Source organism: Polyodon spathula, chromosome 10 (genome assembly GCF_017654505.1).
Source record: "Polyodon spathula isolate WHYD16114869_AA chromosome 10, ASM1765450v1, whole genome shotgun sequence".
Taxonomy (NCBI): Eukaryota; Metazoa; Chordata; class Actinopteri; order Acipenseriformes; family Polyodontidae; genus Polyodon; species Polyodon spathula.
Genome location: NC_054543.1, coordinates 32,849,656 through 32,869,403, shown reverse-complemented (window position 1 = coordinate 32,869,403; position 19,748 = coordinate 32,849,656). Strand labels below are relative to the sequence as shown.

At 36.8% G+C, this 19,748-nt stretch overlaps 1 protein-coding gene across 1 annotated transcript in view; it reads left to right on the top strand.

Annotated features, from left to right (window-relative positions):
• The window catches only part of LOC121322139 (partitioning defective 3 homolog B-like), a 230,041-nt gene that overhangs the window by 75,922 nt on the left and 134,371 nt on the right, over positions 1-19,748 (top strand). Inside the window, exons 4-5 of the mRNA XM_041261680.1 lie at positions 4,513-4,622; positions 12,827-12,918. Coding sequence (XP_041117614.1) covers positions 4,513-4,622; positions 12,827-12,918 — 202 coding nt within the window. The remainder of the gene's footprint in view (positions 1-4,512; positions 4,623-12,826; positions 12,919-19,748) is intronic.

Genomic DNA, 19,748 nt, shown 5'->3' with positions numbered 1-19,748 from the left:
CTGACAATTCATTCTTGCCATCTAGAAAGGGGACACAGCTGTGGTATATTAAGTCACCGCCCCAGAAGGAAAGTGATGTGGCAAACGCAGATTGAAGTAGAAACTGCTGCACTCGCTAACCAAGGGGGCGTGACTGAAGGTACAAATAGGGGACGTGGCTAGCTGATTTGTTACCGTGAGTGTTTAGTGTTTGTTTGTTTTGTCGAGTCTAATTGTATTGTTTGTTATTTATTAGAAGCTAACACGATCCATAACTGTCGGTTATGGCCAGCACAAACCCTTATAGATTAATTGCATATTCACCACTTACACATTAGCACTCACTGTGGACTTGTTATCGTGTGTGTCTTGTGTGTGTTTAATAACTGTGCAGGTTATTTTGTGACTGCAACCCATTGTTTATTGAACTGTGCGATACACGTTGTGTATTGCCAGCCCTCCTTTTCTTTACTGTTGTCATCAGACTTTGGATTATAAATAAACTACCATTTCACCAGTACTTTGTTGTTGTTTGTCATTATCTTGAGCACTGCATCACCTCATCTGAAATAAGAAACCTTTCTTTTTGGCTGGGCTGATCTAGTGTGGTGAAATGACCTTGCCTTCTAATTTGTAGTTTTTTTAAAGACATGTGTTTGTGTTCCACAAGCCGCGTTTCCACTTCATATTTCTTAATTTAAACATCAAACTGGAAGTGTTGGCTTACAAAATAAACCTTCCCTTTTCATTTTCAGCAGAGGTAAATAAGCTGTTTGTCATGTTGGTTTTGCCTGACGTCCATCTGTGTTCAAGCCGTCTGTGCCGAAGAGAGGCCCTAATTTGATTATTTGCGGTACATCCATCTTAAGTAGAAGTCATTTGGAGTTGGTCACGCTTTCATGTGGCTCTTGGTTTTTCTGTCTCGGCCAGGCGGAGGTGAACCAAAATAGTGATGGATAATGGCTCAAGGAGGCTAAACCTGCTTTCCTGTCTTTTTAATTTAATTTTGAAACAGCAGCATTGTGAAGATCTCATTTCCCCTAGGCGTAACTGGGGCTAGCTGTGCTGTCAGTCTTTCAGGATAGAGGAGGCACCCTAGTTTCTGACCCTCCATCCCTAGACTATCTTAATCACTGGTTTCTTTATTAAGTGGATTTTAGTTATTTCTTTACTTAATGGAAAACCATAGTCAGCTCATGCGTAAAATGTAAGTCCAATTTGCCACTAATTTAGTTACAAGGCGAATGCTTAGCTTCCTTTGTGTTGGACCATGTGTCGCCTTTATGAGTTACTGAGACAAACACAGAAGATTGTATTTTTTATTAAAATTTTTCTCTCAAATGGGTTTGTTGTCCATCAAGACGCATTAACCTTGTTCCAAGACAGTTAAATCACAAAGATAAATATATAATCGAGGGAAAAAAAAAAACAGGAAATAAAAAAAGTATTTGTCCAAAAGGATGTATGTCTCCTGTCAAAACTAAACACACATTTGCAAAAAAAAGATAAGTACAGTATATCTCAAAATAGGAAAACAAGGCTGATTTTTTTATTTTCGCTGTCAGTAATTGAAGCAAACTTTGCACTTGCTTCAAAATAGGTCCAAGACTGAGTTTTTAAGCGTTAAGTGATTTGTGAATTGAGATCTTAATTCTCTGTACTTTATTATTATTTAGTTATGGTGTGTTTTAATTTGCAGTTGGATTATATTTATGAAAACAAGTTAGTTTATAGAGTTAGTTTATTGCATCTAATCTTATTTCAGATTTAAATGAATAAAACATTATAAATAGGCTCAAATTTTCAAACGTGGTTGTGCAAGACAAAACACACTACTTAAATAAGAGCAGGTTGTGTAAAAGCAAAATTAGAGACTATTTCTTGCCAGCAAACATGTTATGTTTTACAGTATTCTTACTAATTGTTTTCTCTGTCCTAATAGTATGTTATACTACAGTAAGTGCATTTGTGCCAGAAGCTAAACCTTTTGGCACTAGAAATGTTATTGAATGATAATGGCCTGGGTTCAGTGTTGCTGCCAATATTCATATAATTTTAACTATTCGACTGCATATTAATTATTTCCAATTGTTGGGTGATTTAATGTAGTTTTTTGTTACCGATTTAGCAACTGAAAATAATTACAATAATTCCTGTTAATTCACTTCATTTATTATAACACACCTAACACATTTTAACATGTAACTAGTAATGATGTATTAGCACAAAAAAGAAGCACATATTATAATTATCCCAAAACTACATAGTCAGTATTTATTTTTCTGGACATACATGCCCATACATTTTTTTTTGTATCTACTTTGACCTCCTAACATTTCCACAACTTCTTTTTTGTTGCCTCCTCTGTATAGTGACTCCCAAAGTAAAAATCACGTAGAGCATGAAAATGGGGCTGTCTTCAATGAAAATTTAGCAACTGTCCAAAACTTTCAAGGTCAGGGGTCAAAGTTGACCATGCCTTTTTCCCATCAGTTGGGCCAACCTGCAATTTATGGTTGTCCAGTTAATGTAATGAGCATCAGAAAAGATCATTAAAAGAAGACATTTACTTAGCACTATGGTTAACCTCTTGCCTTGCATTAAGTAGACTCTTGGTTGACATCCAAGTGGAAGGTCAACTTTAGAAACCACTTGCCTGTGCGCTGGCCAGTTTTTGATGGAACTGTTGGGCTGGGGTGTACCGATATATATCATGCTGATAAAGCCACATCTAGCTTTTCCATCACTTAAGCTTCACTGCCATTACCATCTAAAATTGATACCTTCACTTACCACCTGTCATTGAGCAATGTTTCAAGAATATGTGGCCTGCCTATTTCTTAAATTGAAGAAGAAACTGAGTACCTAGACAGATGTTATATACTGTAATTGTATTCTAACAGCGTTAGGCTTGTCTTTTAATATTGTACTTGGAGCCAGTAAACTTCATATCTTTCACCACTGACCTACTGTACGGTGTATCCTTGGGAAAGCCACTTCAGTGCATTGTCTATCCTAGCTCTAAAACAAGGTATGTGAATGGGACCTGCAGGAATTGCACTGAAAACTTGGTATCAAGCGCTTTTTCTTCCAGGTGGCTGTATTTGTCTATAAGGGTGTTAACTGAAGGTGCATAACTGAGTGACATGATATAGCAATTCCTGTGAAATATGTAAATATAATTAGAACAATTTCAAATGCCGGTCGTGTTGTGTCATGCTCTCTGTTTGGCGTAATGCTTATCAATAATTAACTCTGTACTGCAACAATACCCCTTTCTCTTTTGTTTCTCTAGCTGATCCCCTCCAAGGAATCTAAGCATTATAATGCGCACTGTTATTTATTATAGGGCTATTTCACACTACAGGCACAAACTACTATATTCCAATCTGGATCCTATTTTTTCTCTTCCCCTGTTAGTTTGAACCTCCTTTTGAGGATAGTTTTTAGCAATTTCTATACCACTGCAAAAAAAAAAAAGGATTGCATTTTTATTCTCCTAGCAGGGAAAGTAAATAGCAAGTGCATTTTACATACAGTGTCTTAACCAGGACTACATCAGTCTTCTGTAAAGCCTAAAGAAATAAAACATGAATCACTGAAAGCTCTTTGGAGTAGTTTTTAGTTTAATGGTTTAGTATAGCAGTAAAAGCTTTACATTTGTAGATTCATTGAAAGCAGCAACAGCTATGAGTGCTCTGCTGCCACCAGGTCACTGTTGAGAAAGTGTTGCTCAAAGCTCTGGGCTTAACTGTGACTAATACTAGCTTCTTATCAGGGTTTTCATATTAATGCATCACATTCCTCTACATCTCTGACAACACTTTGAAGTTTGTACATCATATTCACCAGGCTACACAAGTATAAGCACAATGCCTTAATACATGGTTGCTAATGAGTCCTGCTACTCTATACCAACAGCTATCCCAATCTAGGTTACACTCCCATCCCATCCATAATTGTTGAAAATGTGCTAAAGAAATTAGCTATAATATGCAGAGCATGAGCTACAGTGAGTAAGTAATGTTCCTGCTTCAAAAATGACAAGTTCTCAGCGTTCACTTTAATATATTCATATTTTATAATATATATGAATATATATATTTAATACACATTAAATTACCTAATGTCTGTATGAGAATAATGTATTTTAAATATTCATAGTTATAAATAGATAGAAAATTATTACAAAATGGGTATAAATCTTAAATAAAAATTGTAAAAAAAAAAAAGTACCCAAGCATTCGCCCAAATCTTTTGGATGTCTGTTAACCTTTGGTAATCCAGAGCAAGTGCTTGATTTTCAGAACATTGTTCGAAAAGGATTTAATTCTCTCTACAGTGATTTTCTTTAGATTCAATAAAGTCCACCCACAACACAGTAAACAGCATTCGCTGTGTGGGATGGAACAGCAGAGGGCTTACGTTGGAAATGTAGGTTCCTAATGAAGTAGGCTGGTGTTATTTAATATCCCCCCAAGCTGTCCACACCTCCTGACCCTGCTCTGTTATTTGCTTCACCCCTCTCTGCAGGTACACCACTCATGGTGCGGCGGAGCAGCGACCCGGCACTCTGCCCACCTGCTGAATTTCACACCGGTGTTTCACATCCGGAAGATGTCAGTCTGAAACCCAGCACTACGGTAAGTTAGGGGCCTGGTCCATGTGAGACTACCAAAAGAGACAACAGCACAAAAATAGTCATGCTTATGAGAACACACTCAGCCCTTTTAAAACAGTAGTGAAAATGTGTGGTAATAGCGCCAAAATACGGTACAGACTACAGGCAGATAAAATTGATATATTCATCAAGAGCTTTCTTTTACCATGACATGTGGCATAAAACTAGACTTTTGTCTATCATTTTGAATCCTAGATATACATTTAAAGAACACTGTTTCAAATTGTAAACAAAATATTGGAAACATGGAAAGAATCTACAGTGTTTGCGTAAAAATATAGATGGTAGATATCATATTTTTTCGATTACATATGTAATATATTTATTGTGTGTTATATTGAAGGCAGATAACTAAGTAGATATTTTTGGTGGGGAAATAATTGTATTTGTTTGCATTTAAGTGAAACCAAAATATAATCGTATTTCACTGTTTTGCAGTGTTTGCTTTTTTTAATTTTTTTTTTTATGCCGGCAACCTTTTTTTTTCTTTTCTTCTCATCAGTCTGCAGCTCATCTCGATATAAAAGTAGAGCCTAATAGACTTATGATATGATGGAAAAGTCATGTCTTAACATGCAAAGCTCCCAATCATAAGATGAGGGCTGTAAGAATTGTAATGCACTGCTTCACCTTGTCTGGTTCATCCCTGTGCCTAGTTTTTGTTTGGCTCCTTTCACTTCCCCCTACTAACCAAACATAAAATATGCTACTGAAAAGCTTTATGCATTCGAGTCCTTGTGACCACTCAGACCCCTATAAAATGTGTATTTCTTTTTCAGTAAAGCTTTCTGTGTAGCCAGCTGAGCCCCAGACACTCGTACACACTGTTTAAGCTTTGAACCACCAGGAGGTTCTCCAATTGAATTTCTCAAACACAGTATTTTTTATGTGATGTAAAAGCAAAAACAAAGAAAGACTGATTGTTTATGTCAAATGCTATAAAAAAGTACAATTTATATTGAAAAATAATTGGTTTTAAAAATAAACTTTCTCATAACAGACTTGATCATATTGTTATGTATATTCTGATGTCTTATGTATAGCCATTGGAAAGTGGTTCATCTAGTTTAGTGACTGATTTTTTTTGTTGTTGCTAGGAGCAGGTTATCTTTACTTTTAGTTTAAGACAAACTAGTTTCTCTCAACAGGGAGCTGATAAGACAGATAAAGCTAACAGGAGACTATATAGTTGTAGGGAATGTGAAAGAACCCAAGTGGAATGTTATCTTGTTTTAATGGAGCGTTGTGAGTGGCAGGAACCTTTATCTGTGACACATAGCAGTTGACATGTGGTTCACACTGCAGATACAAAGGGAAACATTTTGGTATACATGTGTCTAAGTGTAGGTGTTGATTCACAATCCCAATATTTTGAGCATGCTAGTCTCCCTCAAAAGGTTTTAGAATGGGGAACCTTTGATGACAAAAATATTGGTTTTATGTTATCTGAGGATACAGTGGGGTAAGATTATACAACAGAAAGTAAACAAAAAAAAAAGATTATACTCAATATATTGGTAGGATTGTGTGCAATATATGTTTAGTAAAAATCTAAGTCCTGATTTAATTTTGTGTTGGCAGTACATCTGGTACCTAGTGTTATAGACATACTTTAAGATTGCCATGTCATCACATTGGAAATCATAGTTACTTTTAGAGAAATCTGTGGATAAAGGTTATTGAGATTTCTTAAGCTGTGATTCTGTCAAGTAATTTTTCCGAACCATACACCAGCGATTCTACACAAATATTGCAAGGCCTTCAGCATAGATAGCTGTATATATGTGGCCTGTGGTTTTGTATCCTGAAATAAACTACTGGGGAAGTTGAAGTTTCCATATTTTCTACAGTAGATATTTAAGTTATAGTTACAATTATTTAAAGATATATAGATTTCACAGAGGGTGTGCACATTATATGTGGTGACTGTATACATGTATCTGGAAAATTGTGTGTTTTATATGGGTTTGCATGTTATCTGAACGTACATGTTGGCAAGTTAGTACAATAGCTTGTTGAATAAAAAACGTGACAGTCTCTACTGGGTCTTTACAGCTTCTATGACACTTTGTCACTGTAGCATGTTATTACAATATGTGGTTAAGGTTAAGGGGTGTTAAGGCAGTTCCCAAATTTACTGAATGTTATCCTATTTATAGTTAGATCAGCTCAGACTCCCTTATCAAGCAACAGCTGAAAGATAAGAACACTAATACAGATGGATTGCGGTGTCCCTTTTCAGGATTGGAAGCCAAACATCTGTAATAGCATGCCCCTGTTTACAGGAAGCTGCCAACAAGAATGACAACAGTCTTCTAAAGAGAGCAGGCATCTCCATGAACTTTCATAACAGAAAGGCAAAGCTCGATCAGTGTTGCAGAACCCTCCGCAAACACTTGAAGAGCACTGGGACACAGGGATTTGTGTTTGCGTCAGGGACTACATGAGAAACATGAGCATGCTGATTCGCACCACTTGTTTTTTTAAATACAGGTTATCTGGCCATTAGTAATACTCCTGTTTTTTCTTTTTTTTTTTTTTTTTTTTTACCTGAGCATGCACCTGTGGCCTGTCGAGCCTCAGCACATCTCCAAGAGGCATATTGTTTGAACTTGGATGTCTTTTATCATGTCTGCTGGAAATCAACAAGTATAATCCCTGAGATACAGTATATTGTGTTAATTGCTCTTGAGCTGTTTCACCCTCTAGGTAACATGTACCTACATTGCATTATTCACCCCAGCTTGCAGAAATTACAAGGTTACTTTAAAAATTGCGTGAGCATGCAGTAACCTCCCCAATCAACTGGAAAATGGCCAGTGAAGCTGAAAGGCTCGGGGATTGTTTGGTTTTCCACTGGTTAGTCAGGTAGAGTTTAATTTCTACCAATACAGAATGTAAAATGGCTTTCTAAATTCTGTGTGCTAGTTACTTTGCACTCTGTAGTTGCTTTACATTCTTCATAGACTACTGTGAATATGACTGTTGTAATATCATATGAATAGGTATAGGAAATATGACTGTTGTGAAACATTCAACATAATGTATGTGTTTAATGAAACACGTGAAATCAAGAGACTGCAGTTTTAGCTGTTGTAGTATTCAAACCACATCAAGGATATCCATTTTATTTCTACTGTGCTCTTTCAGTGATCAGTAAAAAATAAAGCAAGTCAAAGATCATAATTCCAGTGCAGGGATATGCCATGAAAAGATTTTTTTTGAAGCAATTTTTGTTTCTCAGCAAGTATTAACGCAAGTGATTGTTTCTAGCTGGGCCTACGTGAACTGGGTATTGGATTTCTCTACCCAGTCCCCACATCACAGAAAAGACATAACAACAGCTACTAGTTAGCGTCTATGTTGGCATTCTCTCAGGGAAGCACATTTCTTCAACTTCATTCTTCTCCCTTGAGGGTGGTTCCTTCAAGAGTGGGTTGATCATTGATCATGCACTTGCTTTGTGGATTATTGGAACACAAAGGTCTCCTAGCGGTGTAAAACAATTATTATTATTATTTTTTTTAGGTCACTAAATTCATTAGTATCATGAGATTTGTGTAAAATTGCTGGTATTGGTTTGATATGAGATGACATGGAAGATATCTGTCAAAATAATTTATAAAGTAAAAGCTTTAATCTATGTACTGTATCCCTCCGTATTGTTACTAGTCCTTTTACCCACTTGCAGCTCTGGTCACTTTTTATGTCAGTTTAAAGGGGAGTTTCTTTACTATTTATTTAAATGCTAAGGCACTTTTTAAAAAGACCACACAAGCACTACTCGTTTAAATGGTTTAAATGTATTATACTGAAAAAGAAATAAAAATAGGCACAGATATACATATTAGTATATCAGAATAGTTTGCTGCTTTCCTTTACTACTAGAGCAGTGGAGTTAAAACATATTTTGTAGAAACTATTTTAATGTACATGAAACAGTAGTGGCCAACTTTACTAACAAAGTAAATACCATCTCTATTGACTCAGTATTTTCCATTCGTGCTCCCTTGCTTTAAACAAGCCCTCTAAACATTTTATAAGCCTTGTGTTGTAAGGGCACATGGGACCTTCAAAGCCTTCTTCTGTCCGTGCCATCTATAAAGTTGACAGGCATTTAAGTTAGTCTGCAGGGAGTCTCTTGGCATGTCCCTTGAATCTCCTGTGCTGTTTTGATGACCCTGGCGTTTCAGTGCTCTTTGGCTTCCATAGATTAAAGTCTTCTGAAGTAAATTGTCTGTAGTGTTGTTCCAAGCGAGCTGTGCTGGTTTTATATTGATGTATAATACGTGGTGTGACAGCGGTTGTGGAAATGACTTCTGGGAGCTTGTCTTGATCTTTTTTTATTTGTTAGAAAGATATGCATCACAATAACTTTAATAATGAGTTTTTCAGGTGTTTTTAAGGTGCGCCTTCACTTTGCCTGACAGACATTCATCAAACGGGCTTGACCGGATTGACAATGGATTTGCCTTTAAAAAGACACAGATTACAGCCTGATTGGTTAGGCTTTAAACCTTTCCGTGTGCAGAGAATCAGTAAACGAGGCTCCTGCTTAGCAAAGGCTAACAGGAGAGAGAGCGCATAGACATTGGGATATTGGAGGATACACCAAAAATGTAGTTTGGTATTACAACATCCACACTTCAGATAACCTGCACTGCCTGATGTGATCTAATTAGAACCGGACTCGAGACTACTCCCTGAGGTGGTCTCGAGTACGGTATTGAACACTGCGCAGTGTGGAAGCAAACTGTTCTTAGCACTTTTAAGCCGGTTTAAAGGCAACTAATACAGTTTAAAGGCATAGTGTGGACAGGGCCTAAGTGTTATTAGTATTATTAAAATATTAAACAGAATTGAAAATATATATATATATATATATTTATTTATTTATTTTTTTCAATAACACCATAGGTAATTAGCTGTAGCAAGAAGTTCACGTAAACTTCTTTTAATCTCCAGCTGCTTCCAATTAGACTGAGAATATTTATCTCCAATACATTTTCTTGTGTTTTTTTTTTTTTTTTTTTTAAAGGTTAGAAAATATTTTTGCTGTTTATTCTGTGCTGTCTTGGTACTGCATGGTTTTATCTCAAGATGATAAAAAACAAATGGTGCATGCATTAGCATTTAAAAAAGGCTATTTTTCTTAGAATGAAGCTTGCTTATGGATTATTCTTTTTATTAGCGGTGTCTCTTTAAAGCCAGACCATCTGATTTAGTGCCTGTACTACAGTATTGTTGACAGTGTAGCTCATGTTCCCAACTGAACACATCTGTTCACTAATAATAACTTGGGACCTGTTAGAAGACGATCAAAACAACGCCATAGGGATGTTTCTCAGGGTTTACTGCGCATTCACCAGTAGATTAGATGCCTTTGAATTACTGGACCATACAGACTGTTGTTTGTATGCAGTGTAAGTTTCAGTCTTTCTTTGCTACTGTGTGTGCCATCGAGCCCGAAATGTAGTCGTCGTTTTATTCTATTCTGCTCTGTTTTATTCTCCATTGTTCATGTCCAAATGCTAGTCAACTGTGTGAGCTATCAGCACATCTCCTATTACTCAAGACGGCTGTGCCTACTGTAGCTAGGATATCCTTTGCTGAGCACGTATCCTGTTGGAATCTGAATCACTTATCTTAAGTGTTAAAACTAGATCAGCAGGAAGTCGGTTCAAGTTCATTTGAAAGTCTGAACCTTCCTCTTTAAGGTTGAAAGTGTTATAGGTAGCCCGAGAGATATGCAAGTTAGCAGCCCTGATGTAAAAAAAAAACAAAACAAAAAAAAACAAAAACATACGACTCACTGGAGGAGAAATATCACTGTCCCAGAGCGCTAACAGATAGTGTTAGGATTATAAGCCTTTGTTATCACTGTGTGCGATTTGCTTGTTTGTTTACTGTATGTTTTCTTGTATGGATAGATCTATTTTTCTATAAAAGATTGTGACTCTTTTATAACGTGAGCAACTTGCTGGTTTGCTTTGAAAATCTGGATATGCTTTCACAATTGCGAAGGAACAAAACAAACACATTGCAGATTGTTCTAACAAAGCATTCCCCCAAAACACCAGAAACACCCACCTATTGAGTATTAATAGATCTATGAGTATGATTTGTAGTTTTAGGCATGCACCCTTCTGGTATCATTTATTCTGTTATCCCACCCCACAATCTACTTGTCTCTGCACTATTTTGCTAGAGAAATATGATATTAGCTAGCTTCACAGCTAAACCAATAAGACATGACATTGTAGGCTTTATCTTTGTATAAAACACCATCTTTTGGAAACAGTAGCGTTATTTTTTTTACACAGTTACAAAATGCATACTGTTCCTTGACTGAAACATTTTTAAATAGCATTTTGTTTTATTTTTACTTTATATGTTACATTTAAAGTATAGTAAAATAAATACATAAAAACATCCTGAATTTAACATGTCCTTTTGTTTAGGCTTTATGTAAATTGCCTTTGGTCAGTCGTTTGATCAGCCTTTCGTTATCCGCTGTCATATCTTCAGAGGTGGGCTGTTGATTACAGTCGGCTTAAGTTTGGTTTGTTTTTGTTACCACATGTTTGCATAGATCAGTAGTATACACTGATTTGTGTAGTCTCCTGGTTAGCTCGGAGTTATACTATAGAAGCAGTCTGTACTGTCCACAGCATCTTTACCCATCATGTGAGTGATCTCCTAGATAAGTCCATTTGTTTTAAATGTCAACGATACCCTTTCAGATTAATGTTAGTAAATGCAACATCCAGATTCTGTGAGTCTTGACATAAACAGATTTTACAGACAGATGGGCTTTATAGATTACACTCTATCTGTAATAGTGCCATGGGGTCATGGTGAAGTGCATTAGGGGCTAGTGCATGTTGGTGACCCCTTGTGTAATCTCTTGTCAAAAAGGATTTACTGTGATGCATTACTGGTATATTTCCTGCATAATGTGATCACTATTTTACTAGACCTTCTCACAAACTAGGCCTGGAAATATAGTACTGGAGCTCCTTAGGATCATTATCTGTGCAACATGCGTGGAATTACATGTTTTACATTATTGCTTTTTATTCATTTTTGTTATACACCCGAGAGGGTAACTCTTAATGTGCATAGTAAGATGAATTATGAAAGTAGTTTGTATACTTTTCTTTTTGATGCAGTCTTTGCATTTTTAAAGAAAGAGGCTCACAAATAGCCTCATCATTTTTGATAACCCTACCTAGAAGTGTGTGTTAGATACATTTTAATCAGCATTTTCTAATACTGTTTGGAAATGTTTACAATTCCACTGGCTCAGAAGCAGGGGCCTTGAAGAAAGATTTCTCTGGCCTGTGGTTGTGAGGTGTCCTGAGTAAACAGGGATGAGAAATACAATAACATTTGAATTCTCAACTTTCTAAACCTTGATAGTTTAACAACAATAACGGCGAGTCAACAGAAAGATTATAATGTTGACGTTCAAAGAGAACATTGCATTTTGACCGTGCAGGTGAGTATACATGAAAGTGCAGTCATGGAATAATTAACACAAAACTCTTTTTGAAGGAAAGAATTTGAATAGGTGCATAAGCACTGAAAAACTGTGTCCAGACAAGGGTTGAAGCACTATGCAAATATGGGTTCCACAGGCAACTGTAGCCATGTTTAGCCATTAAAAACACTTTACAACAAAGCCATATACTTAATTTTCACAGAACTGTATCCACTATGTTAAAGTACTGAAAAGTTTAAGAAAAAAAAAAATCTAAAAATAAAAACCCTCCACTGCATGAAACAGTGGTGACTGGAACCATTATTAATCAGTAATACTGACTAAAAAAGAAATCTTTTGAGAAGAAACCCCAAGTGAATCTGGAGTGGTATTAAACTGTATAAAGAAAATGGTCAGTCTGTCAGTCGGCCACAGTTGTCCATGTCTGTCTTGATCTATCTGTCTGTTTTTCACTTCACGGTTGACTTCCGTTCCTATTTGATTCATTAAGACAGCCTCGCTCGGAGACACCTTTGCATACACACATTTTTTCAGTATATGTAAACCCGCTAATTGGAACAAAATTGTTATGGTAGAATCGTTTCTTATGAGGGTCAGTCCTAATCAGAATCCTGATGCCTTGCCACACAATAACAGGCTGGTTGATTGATTTATTCTGACAGGGTGTAAACCAAGCATTGACAGATGAGGGGGGAGCTGACCAGAGCCGAAGAGCAGCAGTGGAGACAACCCAAATGCAGCAAATTGTCTACAGGTAGGGATATTAACTAATTTTGTTTTTATTTGTTACTAGCTTTCAGAAATCAAGGTTGCCTTGAACATACATTTTTAAACTATAAATCATTTCCAAGGAGCCAGAGAGGAAAACCTTATGTATAAATCTGCAAACCAATTTGCTCTTCTAATTAGGGTGGTTTTCTTTGTTCTTTTCTTTCTGTATACAGAGTAATGGGAACTGACGAGAATTTAGAAGTGAGGTCTCGCAGAATCCAATAAATCACATACTGGGGCTGGCTTAAGTACATGTAGATACATTCTCTTGATGTATTTACCATGTCAGGGTATGTCACACCATTTTGTGTGGGAGGGTAGTTCTGAAGGAAGTGTTGCCCTTTGGAAGAGATCGAAAGCCAAGCTCCCATCTGCTTTGTGGGTGTTAGAGATCCAACAAAGGCAAGTCAGGCCATGGTTTTTGGGCTCAATTACCTTTTCAGAATACCCTGTGTATTGTACATATCTTTAACATTGTGGGATCTTAGTGTTAGTGAATACTGTTTTTTGTTTACAATGTGCTTGAAAGTCACTAACAAGACCTCTCAAGGCACTGAAATGGTTAAACAAATGATAAAGTGAACGTTTGCTGACAGTAGTGAAAATGCAATAATTTAAACAGATAATAAGACACCAACATGGAATTTTACCAGACTACTTCATACTACATTATCTTATTTTTGGAATACAGCTCCTGTATGTTGCTCACTATCCCTTCAGCCATGTTGGTGGAAGGTTATAGGAATTTGACCTTTTATGTATCACTGTTCAATTTAAATGTAATTCCCTGGCAGTATACCTGTAAAGTTACAGGGAAGACAAATACCAACTGTACACCAATCCTCTGCTTCTCTATATATGTTTATTTATTTACTAATGTATTTATTGAAAACCTGAAAGACTGAAGCAGCCCAATAGAGTGTGTTCTCCAGTAGATTTGTTAAAAAAGGACATCATAAATTAATGTTTTGGCAAAAAACAATTTGAATTAAAGCTTTTAGTTTTATGGTAATACATGAGTAATATAACTCCACCTCAATACCACAGATGGCTTGAAGCATTGACCCAGTTTCCGTTGTTTTAAGACCTGCAGTTACCCCTTGCTGGTTTGGGTTCATATGATTCTTTAGCATCATTAGAGGACCAGCCTGATTCTTCACGCTCACATTTGTTCCTGTGTTCCATGTCTCAGGACAGAATTCAAATTCTTGAAAAGAACCCAGATGATATGGAAAATAACCTCCCTTCCTGTTCTCCTGAACAAACTGACAACTACAACCCACTAACTTAAGACCTTTAGGATACGCCTGCCATAGGTCATAACACAGTGTTACTGACACAAATGTAAAGTTTTTTTTAAAAGATACTAAAAATGGTTCCATGTACTAATTGAACTGCTGTTTTTTGCACACAAGTCCAATCGGAATGTTCCAGGCCACTGTGCATGAAATATTCCAGTGGAGAAAGTGGTGCCTACTATAAATTACAAGTGTAGAGTTAAACCAGCCATCAGACTGGAGACACAGTGCTTAAATGAGGGTTCCTGCTAACCCATGACATCAGCCCGAATGTTTCTGCACTGTTGTTCAGTACGAGTGCAGGACCTCCTGTAATGCGAGTCAGGTTATAGATGATTAGATTACTACATGTGAACTACAGACACTTTCTTTTGTCAGCTTTAAGGCATATCTAATTCTGGATTCTGCCTGTTCCTGTCAGGGTTTAGTCAGGTCTCTTCTGCTGTCTGGCAGTGTTAGTTGTGGTTTATCAAAAGCTCTGTGCAAGTCTAGCAGCTGATGTGGGGAACTTTGCGCTATGAGCACAGCAAGCATTCTTGTCATGTAATCCCTGCCACACAGAAGCCCTTTCCTCCATGTTAGTGAGTAGCTGATCCGTTATGCTCCGGGTAATCCTGTCTAAATGGGTCTAATCACTGCCCCATCCCACTTTTCCAAGTGGGAGACACAACTCCATCACCTCTGAGTACGGTCCTGTCTTTTAACAGATCCGCTTGACACCCAGTAGCTTCAGCTTCAGGTTGATACCTGTACAAGTGTCCTCTATTACCCTGGTTAGGATGGGGATTTCTCTTTTTACTAGTGTTATTAATGGTTTTTCATGACTATAAATGGTGATCAGGGTGTGAGGAAAACCTTGATGAATCGTTTGCACACGCAGAGATCCTGCAGGGATCAAGTTGGTAATCCTCTCTTGCAATACAATGTCCCACACGTCCAAACCCAGTCCTAACACAGAGTGCATCTGAGTAAGTAAACATAGAATGGGTTGTATTCAGTTGATGTAAAAGAATACTGAATACTACTGTCCTTTAAGTCACAAAAAACACGATTCTGTTTTCAACAGGATATGCACTTAAAGAAATGCACTAAACAAACGCACATGCACTGCTAAGTGTTTCATTTTCGTAACCGTGGCGTACAAATGTGTTTTGTCTCAGTGGTATTTAGATCCTCCAGTATTTAGACCTATGAGTGTTCAATATCTGCTTGTGTAGCATTTACTACAAACAGTGTTGTCATAGCTCTTTTTTAATATAAAAAATGTAGGCTATACTAGTATGTACAGTACCAGAAATATCCTTTAATTGTTGTATGCTTTTATTTGAAATAGCCTAGCTGCATGGTTAAAAGTAAAACAAAGTCATGTAAGATTGACGATACGTAAAGGATGTCACAAATTGTTCCCATGTTTTCATTAAATACAATAGTACCTTATCACATCTTATTTCAGCTGGGACAAGGAAAACAGAGAAACTTATGACAAAGCATAATCAAATGAATGCATTTTAGTAACCTCAAAGCAGTGTTATGTGAAATACTTCTACGTATGATGAATAATGTTATGCTTTCTTGACAGTTATTGTTAAGTTCTCTGGAGTGTAAAAACAAGGACACAGGACATTAGCTCTCTAGTTAAAAGAAATAATATATTTCAATTCATTATTATTCAGACATGATGCATTATTTGACCTACACTGTCTATGCGGTGCTGTCTCTGTCAGTAGTGAGAGCATTTTGTCCTTAGGAGATTTAACATTATCAGTATGACGTCATTGTCAGGATGTCACGACTGACATAATAACTTGTGTGACAGACTATTATTTTAGGGTCAAAAGAAGATCAGTGTCAAGTTCCTCAATTGTTGTGTCCCTCAACCCAAAGTTCACCACTATTGTATGAATAAGGAGCACTGTGCAATAACCTAGTTACAACCTTGCACACTCTGTATGATGTGAAGAAAATGGCATGCTCATACTGAGTCTTCAAACGTGTACAGTGCAGTCAAAGTGACGGTGCTACTTTCTTTTATATTGTTGTCTAATATATTTTTTCAAAATTCACAAGTTTGTTTTTGTGAGTTGATGCTTGTTTGTGAAACTGTATTAATTCCAGGTATATCCTTACTAAACTGTACCACTAAATCAGTATGGCAGTGTGACAGGGTCTTCATCGGGTCACACGTGTGGGTAGCCGCTGTTCATGCATACAGAGAGACAGAGGTGGTGTTGAAACGCGGGCACAGGCGCGCAGGATTTATTAACAAAAACAGAAAACGAAAGTAAAATAAAGGTGGTCATGTGACGTTACCAGCGATGGTAACGCACAGAGGACTAATATAGCAAACTGTACAAAAAGTGCAAAATAAAACACAGTACAACAAACTATAAATCAAAAGGTGCCTTGAAAACGGCAGGCCTTGCAGCAGCCCGAGCTATCTCCCGCGGATGTTTTTAAACTGACGGACACTCGGTCGAGACCCGCCCACCTGCTGATTGAGGACCAGCACAGCCAATCACTTGCTGCCCTTCCCTCAACCAAGCATAGCAGGCAATCAAGCGCCCGTCTGTAAACAATAATACAATCAAACAAATCAAGTCCCAAAACGACACAAAATAAACTCATTCCCACATATAAACCACATCAACACTAATTTACCACTGTGCAGGGCAATCACACTGCCACAGGCAGGTATGTGCATACAGTTGACAAACTAATTTAGTATTCAAGTTTGGTAGAGTTTTTGTTTGCATGAGCATGCATAGGAAATTTTATTATGAGGCGTTCTGTTTTCCATAAACCCTGGAGTCCAAAACACAGAAAGTTGGGGGTAGGGGTGAGCGAACTTCAGAACCTGTGTTTTAAAAATTAATTTAAATCAAAGTGAATAGAAATCTAATTGCAGCACGGCAGATCTCTAAGGTATTTGAACTGTTTCATATCAAACCACAGTCTTGTGAAGCAGCAATAGAAAAGAACACACAATTTCAGATGAAGCCCCATTTAATTCTAGGTAATTGCTTAGCTTCTGAAAATCTTTAGTGCAGTAACAGATGATCCAATTTAAAAAAAAAAAAAAAAAAGAAAATATAAATATCACAACTACCCTTCTTGATCTACCACCTGCTCAGCCGCTTGGTCTGGTTTGATTTTCAGATTTTTACATGCTGGAAAGTTACATGTAATTGTAATTCTTACAATGTCTGCTTTACTGGTGCGATTTCCTAACAGTTAGTCACAGGATTTTTGGAGATTAGGGAAGAGCAACACAGAATGGTGTACTGTACAACGGTAATGTCATTTTTGTAGTCTAGGTTTGTTGGAAACAGTCATCAAATAGCAATACCACCTGTGTAAACATTACCCACACATGCAGTACACAAGCGATGTGTTTATATTTTTGCATGTTTTAAAGTATAGCTTTCAAAGCTCCTTTTCCAGCACTTCATTTGTATTCCTAATACACTTTATACCTGAGATACATAGATAATTAGAATAAAATGCAGGAGTGGGAGGTCATCTTATTAATGTATGTGGAATTCATTAAGAGCCCCCTAATTACTTCTCTCCTGCCCGTTTCTACTTCACACGGAGCTGGGCCTTTGATACCCGTCGGCTTGCTTTGATTAATTGAAACTTCCAGTTTGTTGATGAAGCACTTCTCAAGAACTCAATCTGTTTGTTTACCAGAGCCTGTAAAGTACATCTCTCCCTTTCTCATTTCTCCCCCCTTCCCATCCTGAACATCAGTGTGTGTGTGTATGTGTTATCTTTACAATTTACTTCGTGGTACTGCTTGATACAGCTAAGCTCTATTCACAACAACAACATAACTAGCCATCTCCAATGTGTTTTACATTCAGGGATTAAAGGAAAAGCTATTCAATTGCTGTTATAGTATTAATAAAAACCATGGTTAGTGCAAGAATAGTAAAGGGATAAAGAAAGTGTTACCAGCTAGATAACCTACTCATCCCACCCCTGAAAGTAATGTATATCTCAGTGGAGTTTTAGATGTGACAATTAAGAGAATGCAACCAGTTTAAGAAACCATGTTTTCCAAAGACTTAAACTTAAGAGCCTCTGGCAAGCAAATTAATAAGAGTGGACTTTAGGGCGCATAAGGCGACTTTTAAGTTAACATGAAAGAATTGTAATCATGTCATGGAATGTTTTGTCAACACTGGTCTTTAATGACAGAAGCTTGATAAAAATGTGTTTTAAATTGAACAACTACAGTTAGCTGCTTAGCCATTTTGCTTGTTACAGTGCTCATGAGAATACAATCTTATAAATCATCATCATATAAATATACAGACTTTGGGTAAATAAACTGTCATTAAAGATGGTTGTTTTCATTTCATGTTAAAGTTTGGCATCACCCTATAGAATTGTATCTAATTTTGCTTCATAAAGTTGAATGAACCCTGCTGAATAATGTTACGTTAGCATATTAAATGACATACTGATTTGTAGTTTGTAAAAAACAAAAAAAAAAAAAAAAAACAACAAAATATGACATTTCAAAATCGAACAGGTAGTAAGTACTACTATTGTGGCTTCTGTTAGATTTTTGCAATATCATTTTATAGTTTATTTGATTATATGATGTTAAATAAAATATCAAAATTATGTTCATATAGTTTTAAAAAAAAAAGTCTCAATACTTATATTCTATTTTGTTGCAAAACACTTGGCCTTAGCTGTATATTTTTAATCTCCACTTTTTTTTATTTAAGTTTTTACAAAATGTCAGCAGTCATGATTAAATAAAGTTTAACTGAATTAATGATAAATAGATGTAAATAATTGGGCTAAATGATCCCTTAGGGTTGTATTCCAGTTCATGTTATATAATAGCAACTGATTGGATTTCCCATCTGAAACCCAGCATTCTAGCCCCAGTTCTATTGAATCAGCACCTAATTCATCTCCTGCAGCAAGTAGACAGACTGCATAAACAGTGAAATATTGAAGGCTGCTATAGCAGGCACCATATGTGAATGCTTACGTGATGAGTATGTAGTAGTAATAGTAGTTGTAGTAGTGTGCCACACGCCTTTATCCAAGGCCACTTACAGGTATTGTCAGGACAGTACAGGGTTACAGTTCAAGATTCATTTTTATATACAGTATAGTTTGCAGTAAGTGCAAATAATACCACTAAAATACAATAAGAACTAGGGTGCAACAAGTTAAGAAGAAGTTCGATCTACAGTGACCTATTAGTAGTGCAAGGATAGTGTATTAGCTGAGGAACCAGTAACGTGGTGCATAGGTCAGGCAAGTCCAGTGCATAGGAGGAGGGGTAGATCTACAAGTGCAGTCTAAGCAGGTGGGTCTTGAGGAGGCAGCGGAAGGCAACGAGAGATGGCACAGTCCTAGTGTGTCGTGAAAACTGGATTTAAAAAATGAATTGGTTTTTATTACTTTAACTATTTGCTGCCCAGATCCAATATATTTGACATTGAGAAAACAGGTCTGGGGACATAACCAGGACAGTAAAGGGTTAATA